This window comes from Haliotis asinina, chromosome 1 (assembly GCF_037392515.1).
Source record: "Haliotis asinina isolate JCU_RB_2024 chromosome 1, JCU_Hal_asi_v2, whole genome shotgun sequence".
Classification (NCBI taxonomy): Eukaryota; Metazoa; Mollusca; class Gastropoda; order Lepetellida; family Haliotidae; genus Haliotis; species Haliotis asinina.
In genome coordinates, this window is record NC_090280.1 from 29,406,522 (window position 1) to 29,424,297 (window position 17,776).

Below are 17,776 nucleotides of genomic sequence, written 5' to 3' on the forward strand. Positions count from 1 at the left end.
GTGGAGGAAGGTAAAAATTATCATAACCCACTGTCCTGCAATCAGGTTGTATATGCATTGCATGCAAACACTTTAGCCGCCGTTATGTGTAATTAAAAAAACCCTATTTTTTAAAACGATGTTAATTTCTTTCTCTTTTTTTATTTTAAGTCAGAGAGTTAATATTTAGGATGTAGGACTCCAATGTTTTAGTTTTAATCAATCTTTATTCCGTACTAACGAGGCAAACAGCCTATAGTACATTTGTATACACGACATTTACAACTGAGCAGCAGTAAAGCACGTGTGGGATATTTAGAAATTACAAATTTAAATTAGATTTTCTTTGTATGAATGCAATATAGATATACACTGACAGGTTCTGTAATTCAATAATGCTTTCACTTTTCATAACATTGTCATTTCTATTTCATTTGGATGTTAGATATTTCTTTCTAAGGTTTCCATAGGCGGAAAATATGAAAAGAAAATGGTATTCATCTTCTACAACATTATCGTTACAGAGGTTACAAAGTCTATGGTTACGAGGAATATTAATATAACGACCAGTTTCAACAAATAACTCGTGCGATGAGCAGCGAAAACGAGATAAAGGCACACGGAATTTCTTTACAGTGATGTTTGATGAATGCTATTCTTTGCATAGTTCAGATTTCCAATGTTTATAGTACAGACATTTCGAGGAAAGATAGATTGATTCCAGACATTTTTGTTGACAGATGTCTTTCATTCTCTGGGTCAATGACGTAACGAAATAGTTTTCTGGCTGGGTGTTTTGATTATTCCAAACATAACCATATCCCGTTTTGAATAAAAATTCCCTTACATTAGTCACCCAGTTTCTTTTCCCATTTTTGTCATATATCATCATCATATTATAACATTTCTTAGGAAATCTATGACTTGTTAACAAACGTAACCAGTACTTTATAACTCTGATAGAAGAATATATGCATCACAGAAATCTGCCACACTCGCCGTACACCATGTGTTAGATTTCAAGCCGAGGTAATTTTTGCATGCAAGCCGAGGTATTTTTTGCATGCATATAAATGGATATTTTCTATAGATTCATAATTTTTCAGTCCCCATATTTCTGATCCATGTAGCAGTATTGGGCTTACTTAAGTATCAAATAATTTGAAGAATGTTTTGTATGATAATTCCCCCAAAATGTTGAGATTTATAATTATGTTTATCCAAATCTTAAGGGCTTGCACAGATGCCTGTTTTGTGTGGTTAGTCCACGAAAGATGGTTGGAAAATAGACGTCAACATATTTATATAAGTTTTTAGTTTCTATTTTGTCGCCTTTTGTAAGTTTATTTCTCCCTTTTTGAATGTTTTCCACCATTGCCATTCTCCTATTAACTGCAAAATTCCATTCATCAGATTAGATTTCAAGTTGATCAATTTGTTTCTGTAGGTCACTTATGGTGCTAGAAAATAAGACAATGTCATCAGCGAAGAGTAACAGGAATAATTGGATTAAGTCGGGATGTAACTGGATCCGATTGTACAGTTATCACATAATTGCACAGCTAAATCATTGATAATAAATGTAAGCAGAAAGGTTCTTAAATTACAGCCTTGTCTGACACCTAAATGGCAAATAACAGTTTCTTAGACTTCGTTATTGTTTCTCGCACACACTTTGACATTTTGATATATACTACTTAGAAGTTTATTAATTTTTTGGCTAAGTCCACGAGTTTGTAAAAGGCCCCATAACTTATTTCTCTTTCTAGAATCGAATGACTTAGGAAAATAAAAAAAAGGGCATAGCATTTTCCACCTCTTGGATTCAAATATTTTTGGACAATGGATTGAAGTATGAATATATTAGCAGTTGTGATGTAGCCCTGTCTATGATATATGTAAAAAGGTTTCCGAACATACTAAGGAGTGTAATTCCACAATAAGCATTTGGATTGTTTACATCACCATGTTTATGTATGGGAACAATAATACCAGTTGGCCCAGATGAAGGAAAACAACCAGTTTCTAGTATAACATAATATATCAGACGAATGTTTAAAAAAATCAGGGAGAACATTGTCCATCCCTGATGGTTTTTAGCACTTGTGGTTCTGTATACTTTCTATTATATTTCCTGTCTATCTATGTGTGCATCTAAAATGTCACAGGCATAATCCAGGTTTGCGTCAGTATTTCCAAAGTGTGTTGGTGTCTTACTATTTGCAAGAGTATCGTTTATTTCCGGCTTAAGAAAAAAAGATTTTCAAAATATGTATACCAATTTTCAATTCCTATTGTATTGTTTGGGTTGTTTTTCAAGTTAAGTTGTTTTAATTCCGAACAGAATATTTTCGAATCGTTTATATTTGTTTCTAAGTATACCCTTTTCTGATCAAAACATTCTTTCTCCTTCCGTTTACAGATGTTAGTGTACATAGTGTATTGACATACATACAGACAGACATATAGTTTATTTGTATATGTGGCCCTTAGGCCAATAGTACATCTGTGAAAAATCTTAACATTGCATATATGCGCTACCTGTAATTTCGTATGTTGCTGTCACATGATAAATCTATAGACACTCATTTGTAATTTACATTACTTTCTCTGACCCTAAGTATGTGGTACAACACAAGAGCTATCTTAAACAACAGGACCGTATCTTCTGTGCGGATCAGCATAGAGAATTTTTGTCTCGATGGTTGGTTATGAAAGAATTGAGGCTGATATTTTTCTCTTAATTTCTGAATATTGCGGGCATATAAGTAGTACATGGTGCTCGTCCTCTTGCGATAGATTACAGAATGGACACTGTACTATTGTATTTACAGTTTTGGCTAATCGCACGGCTTGGACATTAAAATTGTGGGCATTACATCTACATTTAGTGCGCGCAAGCTTAAGTTGATTTAATCTTTGAAAAGTAAATTTCTGTATTAATACAATATTTATATGTTGTATAAAAGTTTACAGACGTAGTTATTTCATGAAGTTATTTCATTGTACCAGTATTGTTGATAAATATCTTTGCATCTCGGCTTGAATAGTTCGATGAAATATTCTGCATTGCTTACATTTTGAGCAAGCCATACATTTCCAAAGCCATGACTGAAAAGAATAGTTCTGACGAAAGAAACCCAATTAGTATCTCCTGTATCAGCTTATGTTTTAAGCATTTCATAACTACGTCGTGAATATCGTGAAATTGGTTCTCTCATCAATCTAGGCAAGATGATGTAACCCGACAGCGGGCGTTAATAAACAGTGGAAAACGTCCACATTCAGCTAAAATAACTTTGTACGCGGTTCTGTAACCAACACGTAACAGGGAACTTACAGAACTTTGAATGTACCTTTTCAATATTCATATGTATCCTAGTGTCCCATATTTCAGAACCGTACAGCAAAATTGGTTGACTTTTCCCATCAAACAGTTTAAAACTTGCGTTTAAAACTTGCGGTAGTTCTTTGCATTTACATACGAATTTCTTTATGACATGTAGGGCTCGTTCGGCTTGCATAGATAATGTTTCACAGGCTCTGGAAAATATATTTCTACAAATATGATACCTAAATATTTATCATATGATACCATCTCCAATGTTTGGCCGTTGAGGTACCATTTTTCACTATTGGACATTTTGCCTCCATTTATGAAAACCATTACTTTAGTTTTACCCATATTTATGTCGAGGCCCAATTTCAGACAATATTCATTTAGAGTATCTATCTTACATTGTAACTGGACAACAGAATCAGCAAGGATCACGACATCATCTGCAAATAGCAGCACTACAAGATCTCTGATATGTTTGTTAATAAGTACACCTCTCGTATCATTTGATAACAGTTCCTTGACAAGTTCCTCGACATGTAACAAGAAAAGAACCGGTGATAGAATGCAACCTTGCCTGACTCCCGCATATGTATCAAATACGTCACTCATTGGAAGTTTACTAATTCTGACAGATGCTCTTAAGTTGGTGTACACATTACGTAGAAGACTTTGGAGTTTACCATGTATTCCTGACTTTAGTAGAACATATAACAGTTTCGTTCTATTAACAGAATCAAACGCTTTCTTAAAATCTACGAAAAGGTAATACATTTCCCCCCTTTCTTCTGTAGGTGTTTATGGATAATACTATTAAGAGTCAATAAGTGGTCCATAGTTGAATATTCTTCTCGAAATCCTGCTTGGCTCTCTAACAGAAGTTCGCGTGTAGACACCCAAAACTTAATGCGATTATCTAATACAGTGGTAAATATCTTATTTAGTGTATTCAGTAGTGCAATGCCTCTATAACTGTTTGGGTCACTACTTTCTCCCGACTTATGCAGAGGTACTATCAGTCCTACATTCCAGGCATCTAGGAAAACACTGGGATCTTGAACTCGATTAAACAGACTATTCATAAGAGGAAGCAGTAAAGACATACATTCTGTAAAGAAAGTCGACTGGAAAACCATTTCTAGATCTGTGATAGCTTTCGAGGGATTCAGTTGTTTTCTGTTTTCAAAAAGCCTTTCATAATTTGCATCGTTTCTTTTTCATATAGTCACATTCACTATCAAACCATTTATTTCTATTACTATTGTTTAAATGTTTATATTGCTGTGTTCGCGTGCAAGGGTTACGAAACCAGGGCGTAAATATCTATGCTTTTAGGTTTTAGCGATATAAACTCCTCAGACTCGCCAATATTCGCGCTGCTGCTTTGGTTCTCGGCCTAACGGCCATCAAATCAACCAGCCACGCGAATGTTGGTGAGATTGAGCAGGTTATTAGTTACAAAGTGCAAAGAATAGGCTTGGTTTGGACCCGGAATGGGACTCAACAAAGCGGTGCAGTAGTTTACTGAGAAAGTGAAATTTTAAATATGCCTTATAGTACACAGAAGGTAGTTTGATGTTTGATATGCCTCTCTTAATCTCATAATTATTTACAGGTTTAAACTGGCCAGATTGGATGAATAAGTCAAAACATCATGACAAATTCCCCAACAATGTTGATGCAGCATCAGAGTTCGTGTCACTGATGGTCCAGGGTTGCAAGGCCTTCACATTAGGACGAATTCCATATGTATTTGAAGTCATCAATGAACCTAATTGGGCGGAAAACATCATTGACCCACAAACGAATATAGAATTCAACAGGGCAGTTGCTGACAAACTCAGATCCAGATATGGAATGAAAGTTGCTGGACCCACATACACAAGTATGGCCTTACGTCAAGCAGACGAAGATAACTTCACATATTGGAAGAGAACTGCTGAGTTTCTGGATATGTCTCTTGACCACTTGGACTTTTTCGGTTTCCATTCCTATAACTATCTCCGTATATCAACTGCTGGAAACTATTCTTACTTTGGCATAAATGAAGCTCGTCTAGTTGCATCTCTGGACATGGTGGAAAATTACTCTTTCATCAAGAAAGGAAAAAATGTTCAATTAGTTAACACTGAATTTGGATGCGGTAACGTGTTCGGAGTCAGTCCTAATTTTGAAAATGGACTGATAGACTTTGAAACCATTTATCAACCAAACGGCTTCATGTTTACCTTCCTTAATATGAGAGAGTTTATAGACAGAGTTACCGTCTTCCTGTCGTCAAATGGACAATACCCTGGTCATCCTTCCCTGAGGTATTCCTTATTTACTCTTGATGGCCACCCCCTTCAACCAACCAAATTCTTCAGGTTTTGGCAAAACTTTGCTAATGACCAAAAATTTCTTCGAGTCTCAAGTCAGTATAATGGGCAGGAGAGAATGGTTGCACCTCTTGTCCTTGCAAACCCTCTCACCAAGGAGATGGTAGTTCTTCTCCACAACTATGGTAGTAAATTTGAGAATGTTAAACTATACTTTCCAAACAACTGGCTCATCCCTTCCACGGGTGAAGAAACATGCGTTCTGCTCGAAAATGGTAATCCAGCTTTTCATGACAATTATCATTTTAACATATCGAAGCTTCATGGCACTGTTGGTCTGCCCGGATCTTCAACCTGTTTCTACAAGTTCAAAACCAACTACAACTTTGCTGGACTACGCACGAACAACGAGACCACATACTACGGCAAGGACATGATCATACCAATCAATAACGGACATGCACAGACAACCATACATCTACCCAGCTCTGAATACCATACCGCTCACCTTAGAGTGGGAGTGAGCAGAGACCTCAATGCAGATGCAAAACCGCATGCAATTGAGTTCAATGGTCAGACTTTGTCTTCAGGTTACACCCTGTTTGACTCTATGAAGAATGATGATAGCTTGCGTAAAACAACATGGAACGTTTGGGAATTCATGGTCCCAGAACCACAGGTTCACACAACCAACACCGTCAACATGACCTTTAATGGAGATGGTGGTCACGTGACATCTGTCGCACTCGCTGTTGGAAAACTTCAGTAGATAAATTTCACTTTGAGAATATTTGACTTGTTTTAATTTATATCACACGTGATATAAATGGTATTATTAAAATAGTTTGTGATTGAAGGACAACAAAACCAACTAGTATATAAGAGCATCAAGAATTAAAACTAGCATATCTCTCTCAAATCGGATTTCAAATTAGGACAATACAGTATAAAGGTGGACTTTAGATCAGCAACATCTGATGGTAGATCACAATACTATGGACCATGGAACCTTACAGTGCCTTTGCCACATGAGAAAAGAGTAGAGTTGTGATTAATTTGATTCATAAACAATACGAATGCTGTATTAAGTGATGCCGAAAAGAGTCCGGGTCCTGAAACACAATGCACGCTTAATCATGCTTCCAGAACGGACTGTAGAACACCAAATTTATTCTATTTACATACTTTCACTGGAAGGCAAAAACATTTTCAATACTTCAAATACTTTTGAACCAACTACTAACAATCTTTGTTACTAATCTGAAAACAATAGTTTTGCAACTCTGAGTCAGTGAAATAATACGTAACGTCACATCGGCACTATTGCAACCATATCGTGACGAAATCAATTCATATAATAAAAATGAAAACATTCTGAAGTGTAAAACTAATCTGATCTAAAGAAAACAACAGATATCCTTTTATAAAACATATCAAAAACAACCAACAATTAACTGAAAACTAATTACCCATATTTTAAAGATCCCTCTGGATAAAATTTTGAAATAAAACTTTGAAAGAGATGATAAACAATGCATGGGAAGGGATACAAAATGTAGGATGCTCAAATTTTAAAAGATATTCTTAAGCGTTCACATGTGGACAACCCAAGGGGTGTAACCGATATTTGGTCTAATTTTGTGTATTTAACACTATCATTGCATCGTTTGCATTGGATTTTGGGTGTATGATCTAACCACGGTTTTAAAATGGAAGTATGTTATGACAACTGTCACAGATTTGTTCACTGCCGTAGAATAGGCATTGTATTACCAGAAATTCAATGGTTTTCTTTAAAATAGATTTCTTGCAAACAAACCACGGGTAGTTCATAACACGTGTAGTTCATAAACTTGCAAAAGTAACCGTAAATCATCATTTTTTATGCCGCATCAGCCATATTACAGCTCTGTGCTGAGAAAACTCGTTAATGATAATTCTAACATAGTTAAAACAAACAAGTGGATAAAACTTACTCATACCAGAAAAGGATAACAACTCAGAAATTATGATTTAAAATCCATGCCTTGTCACAAAATGGTTTCTCTCAATTATTTTATTCTCCTACTAATGAAATTGTGTAAAAACACTGCCATTGTAGAAACACTGCCATATTATTGAGAAATTACCATTTTGTCCACACAGTCAAAAAGAATAGCTTTCAGTTACCTGACGTCGACAAGGAAGGGACTATAAAATGTTAGAAGGGCACCATAAGTGTTAGTGGGAATGACCTGTTTGGCACTGACGTAACACATTATCATCTCTTCAGCAGACAACACTGATATTGGTATGGCTGATCATTGGCTGAATGTTATTCAGCTTGATTGTCGTTTGTTTATTCCAATTTGAACACCAACATAATTCCTTAATGACGGGACTTCAATTGGTATGAGGACGACTGCTATTTGATCCTGATTTCTCCCGGGCATCGGCTTTACTGTTACCTTTTTATTCCGATATGGCTTAATGCCCAAGAAAAGAATTTCTCTGTGTTTGCAACAGACAAACCTTTGCACCAAATCACAAATTGAGTTAGCAAGTTAAAATTAAAATTACACTGGCAGTATTTCGGTGAACGTTTTCTGTATAAATGAAACTTAAGTTACTTACAGTCTTTCTACTGGCCTGTCTACAAAAGACAATAAGTAACTTGTCTATCACAGAATTATACTGCAAACTAAAGTGAGAGCATAAACACTATTTTTTTTTATTTGAACAGCGTAATGTTAATCTAGCTTGGCCATATTTTTTGATGGACAAAAAGTACTCATTGCGTAGCAGAACATATCTATCACAGATAAAGAAAATGTGGTATTCGTTTTCCACAACATTCATATCACAGTGCAAGCAAATCGATTCTATGTCGGATTTATCACTGGCTTTTTTATGTTCTTGGTTAACCCTGAAATCATGAAGAGATATACGAAATTAACATATCGATTTAGTTAAGTTTCTATTTTCAAGTTTATGTATATATGTTTCACATTGGACTAAGTTTTTAATACTAAAATAGTGTGATAAATATGATGATGATTCAAAATTCTGCTGCCAGGATTGGATGTACATATCGATCATAACGTGAAACATTCATTCTTAACAAGTAAGCTTCAAGCTTCTACACCAGTCTCAGTCTCAACCTCAGCCCATGCCGCTGCCCCGGGCAACAACCCGACATCTCCCCCGTCTTCTGACCTAGACTCCTAGTCTCCTAACTCGGCCAGGCCCACAACTACACAAGACAGCAAACATCAGGTGCAGAATATTCCAGTTCTTCTTTATACAATTTAAAGATTTTAACATGGAATATTGACGGTTTGCTCCCAAAACTTAACGATATCGATTTCATGGAGTATATACGAAGCTATGATATTATTTGTTTAGTAGAAACGTTTCTAGACAATGTCATTTCCATACCTGAGCTCTCATCCTATGTTATGTATATTTCTAAAGCACACAGGGTAGCTAAGTATGGCCGATTATCAGGTGGGGTTGTAATGTTGGTTAAACGCACCATTGCGTCTCACTGCCAACAAGTTTTCACTGACGTAAACAATGTTGTATGCCTCAAAATAGAGAAAAACATTGTCACTGCGCACAAAAAAATCATCTGTACTTGTTCAATGGAAGAACAAATGGAGATTTGGATGGCAACTTTACATATATTTCTAATCAAGGATGTAGTGTAATTGATTATTTCATTAGTTCTGTTGATGTACATCAGATCTGTAAATATATGCATATAGATACTCGTGTAGAGTCGAAACATATGCCAGTGAGTTTACACTTGAAGTGCACTACCAAAGTGACAGACAATGAGGCTGAATGTTAACATGAACAATCACGAGGTGAGTGTAGATATAGGTGGGAGGATAGCAAGATTGATGTGTATTTACAATCTCTAAGCTATCTGTGGGGGAATGAAGACCTCAACGATTGTATAGAGATCGATGTTAATCGTGCAGTTGATGAATTTGTATCTGTCATTCTTAGAGCCGCTGATTGCATGAAAAAGCCTCTTAGAAACAAAAATAACCCCAATACTTCATTTTATAATCACCATTGTAAATCTCCTAAAAGAGAAGCAAGACGTTCGTTAAGAAGATTTAGAACACAAAAATCAAACGAAACAAGAAGCATGTATTGCAAACTAAGGAATGACTATAAAAATATATGTAGAAAATCAAGGGCCATGTTTAAACTCAAAAGTAGAAATAGATTAAATGCAACATTATCAGATCCAAAAGCATTTTGGAAAGAGCTCCGATCCATTTCTGGAGGAAATAAGCCACAACCTCCGATCGACAAAGATATATGGCTCGATCATTTTAATACAGTTTTTAATGGAACTGTTAATAAGTGATACAGTACCTTTCGAATGTCAAGATGCTAAGGATTGTACTGATGATATAGATGCTACTATTCTTGAATGTGATTTCACTGATTCTGAAATTACATTAGCCTAAGATCATCTAAAAAGAGGAAAATCTCCAGGTAATGACGGTATAATTGTTGAAATGCTTACATGTTGTACACATATTATTCTACCTTTTCTTAGAAAGCTTTTTAATACCTTGTTTCATAAAGGTGTTTTCCCAGACAATTGGACTAAAGCAATTATAATCCCTATACATAAAAAAGGTGAACGAGACAATCCCGATAATTACAGAGGTATATCCCTTCTCAGTGCACTCAGCAAAATATACACACGGATTCTTCATACCAGACTTACAACATGGGCAACGATAAGAGATAAAATACCCGAATTCCAAGCCGGCTTTAGAAAACAGTATTCTACAACTGATCACATTTTCACCCTAAACGCAATAATTCAGAAATGCTTATCAAGAAAAAGGAAAAAAAGTATATGTTGCTTTCGTAGATTTTAAGAAAGCGTTCGATTCTGTCTCGCGATGTAAACTTTGGTACTGTCTTCAAAACTCTGGATTAAATGGTACAATGTTAAAGGCGATAAAAAGTATATATGCATCTGTTAAAGCATGTGTAAGATGCAACGATAACGTTCACACAGACTACTTTGACTGCCCGGTCGGTCTAAGACAAGGGTGTATTTTAAGTCCACTTCTTTTTTCCTTCTTTATTGGTGAATTGCGCACGGATATTGTAGAGAATGGTAAATTTGGTGTACAGCTGTTTCCTGACTTTTTAGAGATATTGCTATTACTTTTTGCAGATGATGTCATTCTCATATCCGACGTTGTCTCAGGACTACAGAAACAATTGAATATTTTAGAATCATATTCTGATAAATGGGGACTTGAAGTTAACCTGAATAAAACCAATATTGTTGTTTTTAGAAGAGGTGGGCGATGGTCAGCTAATGACAAATGGTATTATAAAGAATCCGTTATTGATGTTGTGAATTCATATAGATATCTTGGTACTATATTTTCATCCACATTTAAAATGAATAAATGTACAAACGATCTAGCACTAAGAGGAAAAAGGGCATTATTGCAAATTTTATACAACTTAAGAAAGATTGATGTGGTTGATCCGAAGGTATTCTTTAAAATATTTGACTCACAGATTCAACCAATATTACTTTATGGAGCCTAGATATGGGGGGTTAGCCGCATTGAAAACAGGAAAAATCCATGTCCTCGCATGTCAGAGATATTTAAATGTAGGATAACAAACGCCTAACGTTATAATATATGGTGAATGCGGACGATATCCTTTATACATAAATGCCTTATGTCGATTTATTAAATATTGGTTAAAACTTACAATATATGCTTCTCATATTCGTAATATACTTTTTTCACATGGATTTGGCTTTGTATGGTTGGCACAAGGTGTAGGTAATAAAGTCGATTTCCTTAGATGTTTTAAAGATGTATGTATATATATGTTTTACCAATCGTGGCATTGTACTCTTCACAGCAGTTCACGCTACGATTTGTATACAGAGTGTAAAAGTCTGCTGGTTACTGAGAAATATCTAAGTGTTATACATGAATTTAAATGTCGTAATGTTCTCATTAAATTCCGAGCAGGCTTACTACGATTGAAACAAAATGAAGGAAGATGGCTAAATATTGATGTATCTTTACGCACATGTCCTCTTTGTAAACTCGGTATAGAGGATGAATTCCATTTTCTTTTAGTATGCAAGTATTATTCTGAAGAAAGACTGCGTTATTTTCCACATGTCTATAACCGAATTCCAAATATATTTATATTCAAAAGCTTGTTATCCTCAGCGTCCAGGGAATCATTGTTAAATGTATGCAAATATATATATACTGCTTACAAAAAGAGACAGACTTTGTTAAACGCCTATAATTGTTCTACGTCATGTTCCAATATATTCTGATATATGTGTTATATGTATATGGGCCGGTGGCCTTCATGCATAATAAAGATTTCTCTCTCCAACAACTTAATTCAATATTTTATAACTTTTATCCGTGTTGTTATGAATAAACAGTATTGTTCGGTTTCTCCAAAAATAGCTTTGTTTGCTGCATATATTTACCCACCCCTGGAAATCTTTTGAAGAAGCTTGTTTGTACTTTTTCTATAACTTCCTGGTATTTTACACCCCAGATTTCTAACCCATATGTGAGAATAGGAGATGTTTTGGAATCAAATATTTTACAGGCAGTTTGAAAATCAATATGTTTGTTGCAAGTATGTTTATTGCAATGATAAGACTGGTCCCATTGCTTTCCGTCCCTGAATTGCCAAAGTTTCACATGCCTTTGTCCATATCAATCTTCAGGAAAACATAATGCCCAGGTAATTGTAATAAGTCACAGTTTCGAGATTTATATTATTATAAGACCATTGTTCATGCCTGGAAAGTATTTCTGATGACAACGATTTGTCTATGTTTACACTTAGTCCCCATTTCGAGCAATACTTAGGTAAGACATCCAATTGCCTTTGCAGACCAACAGTGGAGAAGGAAAACAACAACATCATCTGCAAATAACAACAACATTAAATCGTCAATACTCTGGTTAACAAATACACCATAATTGCAGGCTTCACACATTTCGTGCACAAGTTCATTGATAAAGAATATAAATTATACAGGACTTTTTTACATTTTTACAAGGAGATATAACAATTTTCTTCTGTCAACGAGGTCAAAGACCTTTTTAAAATATATAAATGCACCATAAAATCTACCTTTGTGCTTATTCAGATATTTAGTATATAAGGCCTGTAAAGTAAATATTTGGTCTGCAGTGGAATACTCTGGGCGAAACCCAGCTTGAGATTCAGCAATGAGTTTATTAATATGTAACCAGATTCTTAAACTTTTTTCTATAATTAATGTTCCACAACAGGTCAAGAGATATATGCCTCTGTAGTTGTTTGGATTATTTCTTGGCCATGATTTAAATAACAGGATTATCATACCAGTATTCCAGCTATCTGGAAATACACCACTATCCAAGACTTTATTGAACAATAAGAGTAGAAAAGGTAAGAAATACGAAGTACTCAGCTTTAAAAAATCAGGAGGTATACCATCATCACCAGGGACCTGGTTTCAAGTCCCGAACATTGTTAAGTAACTCTTTTTCTGTGATTACACTATTCAGTATGTCATTAGTAAGGTCTGTTGGGAAATTATCACAGGATTCACAAAGTTCACAAGTGTGGTTATCAACAAAACTATACACTGCATCATCGAACGAATTATTCTGGGGATTTTTTTTATTTGGGTTCATACGTCTGGTGTGATGTTACCCGTTCCTTTTCTGATAAAAATCGACGTTTTACTGTTCTCCAGAAGAGTCTACAATCACCCTCCAGAGGTGGCATTTGAGATCTCATCTGCAAGTATTTTAGCGTATTGGTCTTTCCTCAGCTTGCAGTAACGTTTAAAGTTTGCTTTAGCTTGCAAATAATTTGTTAGGTCATTTTTGCAATGATACTTTCTAAGTTTAGTGAGATATTTATACTTCTCTGATTTCAGAAACTTGCACTCATTGTCAAACCATGGTGATTGGTTACTACATTTTTCGTTAAAATTGTTTGCATTATGGCTCACATTAGAGCAGAGTAGTTGGAAAATATCTGTTAATTTGGAAACAGCGACATTAACATCAGTGTCTAGGGATCAAACAAATTCCTCCTTACATGTATCTATAATATCATCAGAAACCACCGCCTGAAATTGTTCATAGCTAGTATCATTCATTCATAGCTAGTACCATTCATTCTAAAGCGAGGTACTCGTACCATCGGTATGTCATTATGGACATTTGTACATTGCTGTATAGAGAAAATATTAGTAAAGGTACATACAAGTGGTAGGTGATCTGATTCTGTCCTTGTGAGGACTGACATATCCTCCATATTAGGAAATAAACAAGGACTGATGATAAAATAGTCTACTATACTGGTTCCAGTGTTAGAAATATATGTCCAGTTAGCCCATTGACGATATGCATGTGCATGGTTTTACAAAGAGTGAGCATCTCAAGACCATTGGCTGGAGGGGGTCCACATGCGCCCCTCCCCCACCCCCCCCCCCCCCCCCGGTTGTCAGAGGGTATGTCATGAGCTGACTAAGGTTCAGTGTTTTACCTTCAAGTGTCTGAGATTTGACAGTTTGAAAACCTATTTTACGGTTTGAGATTTATCCCTTTATTTCACATTCAGCAGAAGTGAAAATTGGTTAAATAATGGAACATTAGCCTTTCTGTTTTGTTACAACATCATCATAGTTCACTTCCTGGGGTGTTATAACGGTACAATTCCCTATTTGGAACCAGAACATTGACATATAGGAGCAAGAGTAAGATTTTGTGATTTTGCTAAATTGTGTGACCTTTTGACCTCTGGTGACCTACTTGTCTGCCTGATTTGCATATATTATGTACCATGTGAAAGAGAATTCAAATACCAACATTTTGAGTGGTGGTTTGTAACGGTGAATTCACAGGGCAAAAAGATATTGTTGCATTTGTTTCCCCTCCCCCCTAAAAAATGACGTATGAAAAACATGTGGGGTAGCACTTAAAATGCTCTCCATAGGTACCTCGGGAACCAGTTTATTAAATGTTAACATGCATTTTTCTGATGGAGAGACCCATGGCTACTAGAAAATACACAAGAAGTAGAACTGTGGGAGGGCCGCATGTGGACCCCCTCCAGCCAATGGACTATATCTACAGGTGTGTAATTGGCATTACCGTCAAAAATAAAATCGTCGTCAGTTGCTGTTCTCGCATTAAAGTCTCCACATATAATGAAAGCTGAATTCACACCAAATTCTGTTTTCAGTTGGTGAAGGTTGTTCTCCAGCAAGTCGATCCCACTATCGTCTAGTCTCATGTTACTCCGGCGCCCCAGCCGTGTGCACGTATGTACCTATATGTACATGGAAGACGGGTTAAGGGAAATCAACATTAACTAACTGAAGGACAATACGGTTGTCCCATGTATCTTTAATTCTATAAAATACATCTTTTAACTGATCTCTAACACATACAGCGACCCCACCGGAGTATCTGCCACAGTTGTGGCGACGTTTTGCTTCGCTTGCAAAGCAGAAATAATTAGGCAATGTAGTGCTAAGCAGGGCTTGTGTATTATTACACAGAGTTTCTGTAAAGCCTATTACGTCAAACACGTTAACAAAGGACACAATCTTGAAAGATTAGAGCTGATCGCAACTCATTTACGTTCCAAGCACTGAAGGAAACAGTTTCATCCGGAGAGTCAAGGGACGGGTATCACTGGGGCCACGGCCAAGCTCCTATGCAGAATCCGGTCCCCCTGGACTGGACGTCTCTAACATCACACTGTAGGAGTTGTCGCCCTTTGGATTGTCGGCCTTGTCCTTACGTTGTGTAGATGAGAGTCTCTGAGTCCAGTTACGTCGCTGACCGATCTGCTTTAGATCGTGCTTAAGTTCATCAAAAATATAGACACTGCCGTTGATAACAAGTTTGTCACCTCTAGAAGGCAGTACAACCCTCACTTTGTGCATTGTCTATGAAAGGGAAGATCTAAGCCATCTCTCCCTCTCCGTGAAATCTTCTGAAATGCGAAAATTTATATCATCTTTCAGGAGAGATTTTCCAGCTTTTAGGATGTTACTTTCATCCTTGTAAGAGGCAAACTTTACAATGACAGGGCGATTGGCTGTTTTTGCTTTCAGTCGATGTGTCCGCTATATCGGTACAGTATCGGCGTTTTCTAGTTTAAGGATATCGTGAAAGAAGTTTCTCACTTTGGCTTCACTATCCTCCCACGAAAATATCAGATTTGATCGACGTGACTGTGCCTCGATGTTGTCAGTTTTAATTTCTAAATCAAACAGTTTCTGTTTCAAATCCTACTTTTCTGCCTTCAGGTCAACTAATTTATCCCCAAAGTCTTTAGAAAGTCTATCAAACTTTGTGTTCATAGATGATATCTCATCCTGAACTGTTATCAACGTCTTTGCAATGGCAGCCATATTATTCCGGTCGGACTGTGCCTGTTCACTCCCACCCGATAAACATTCGCCCGCCACGTTTTAGTTGACGATGTTGTTTGTAATCCGTTCTTATTGGAGTCACTTTTATAGTACCCACCACCAGTTCTGGGTCCAGGGTTGCTTTCAAAGTCACCCGACAAGACAACAAGCATACACAAGTCCACAAACAATCTTGTACCTATCTCGATAGCGTAATAACGGGGGTCTTCCATCCACTTTTTTTCAATCTTTGACAAAAGGTTCCAATGGTGGCCATCCAAACATCAGTTGAAACTCCCATGGTACTCACTCATATACCTGATACGTCCTGACGCCAAATATGTGGCAGTATGTTCCCTATTTCTTGACTTATACCAATTTTATCTCGGACACAACACACCCAGCTGACAACACTGCTGGTCACGTGACAAACAGAAAAAGGAGGATAAAATATCTGGTTATCAGTTTATGACACACATGTAGGAATCGGGCTATAGATCACCAGGAAATAAGGCGGTGTTCAGTATTCATTCACTGTACGTTTTTCAAACATTTCATAGGCGTATGTTCATGGACTGCAGTGGGATATGTTATTTGAATAGTGCTTCTGTTGAAGGGGTTGCAAGCAAAGGATATATATAACTATAGCAAACTGATACGTGGTTTCCACCAAACATGAAAGAATCGCGAGTCTTGCTTAATTGTGTGCCACTGACCTTCAACTGAAATACAACATTGCATCGACTTTGTTTCAGCTTGGTATTCAACTGACCAAGTGTATGCATGTTCACGATATACCACAATATCCAAATACAAATTTGTTATACAGATTCAAATAGGTCATTGTTTACGTTATGATTACACAATGATATAAATAACACAACAGCATGTGTCTGACTGTTTGAACTATTGGCCACCATTGACTATAGATGGCCGACTCGCAGGGAATGGAAAGGTTATGTTAGAGGTCACATGCAACCAAACATAATTAATACACAGTTATCATTTGTTCATGATATATAAAATGCATCATATACCTGATACGTCCTGACGCCAAATATGTGGCAGTATGTTCCCTATTTCTTGACTTATACCAATTTTATCTCGGACACAACACACCCAGCTGACAACACTGCTGGTCACGTGACAAACAGAAAAAGGAGGATAAAATATCTGGTTATCAGTTTATGACACACATGTAGGAATCGGGCTATAGATCACCAGGAAATAAGGCGGTGTTCAGTATTCATTCACTGTACGTTTTTCAAACATTTCATAGGCGTATGTTCATGGACTGCAGTGGGATATGTTATTTGAATAGTGCTTCTGTTGAAGGGGTTGCAAGCAAAGGATATATATAACTATAGCAAACTGATACGTGGTTTCCACCAAACATGAAAGAATCGCGAGTCTTGCTTAATTGTGTGCCACTGACCTTCAACTGAAATACAACATTGCATCGACTTTGTTTCAGCTTGGTATTCAACTGACCAAGTGTATGCATGTTCACGATATACCACAATATCCAAATACAAATTTGTTATACAGATTCAAATAGGTCATTGTTTACGTTATGATTACACAATGATATAAATAACACAACAGCATGTGTCTGACTGTTTGAACTATTGGCCACCATTGACTATAGATGGCCGACTCGCAGGGAATGGAAAGGTTATGTTAGAGGTCACA

General features: G+C 36.5%; 1 protein-coding gene across 1 annotated transcript; it reads left to right on the forward strand.

Annotated features, from left to right (window-relative positions):
* The first annotated feature begins 4,951 nt into the window (after nucleotides 1-4,951).
* LOC137271686 (beta-porphyranase A-like) lies at nucleotides 4,952-6,403 on the forward strand. The gene has a single exon (XM_067804113.1). It carries the CDS (start codon nucleotides 4,952-4,954, stop codon nucleotides 6,401-6,403), a length of 1,452 nt encoding a protein of 483 aa, XP_067660214.1.
* Nucleotides 6,404-17,776: the final 11,373 nt, after the last annotated feature.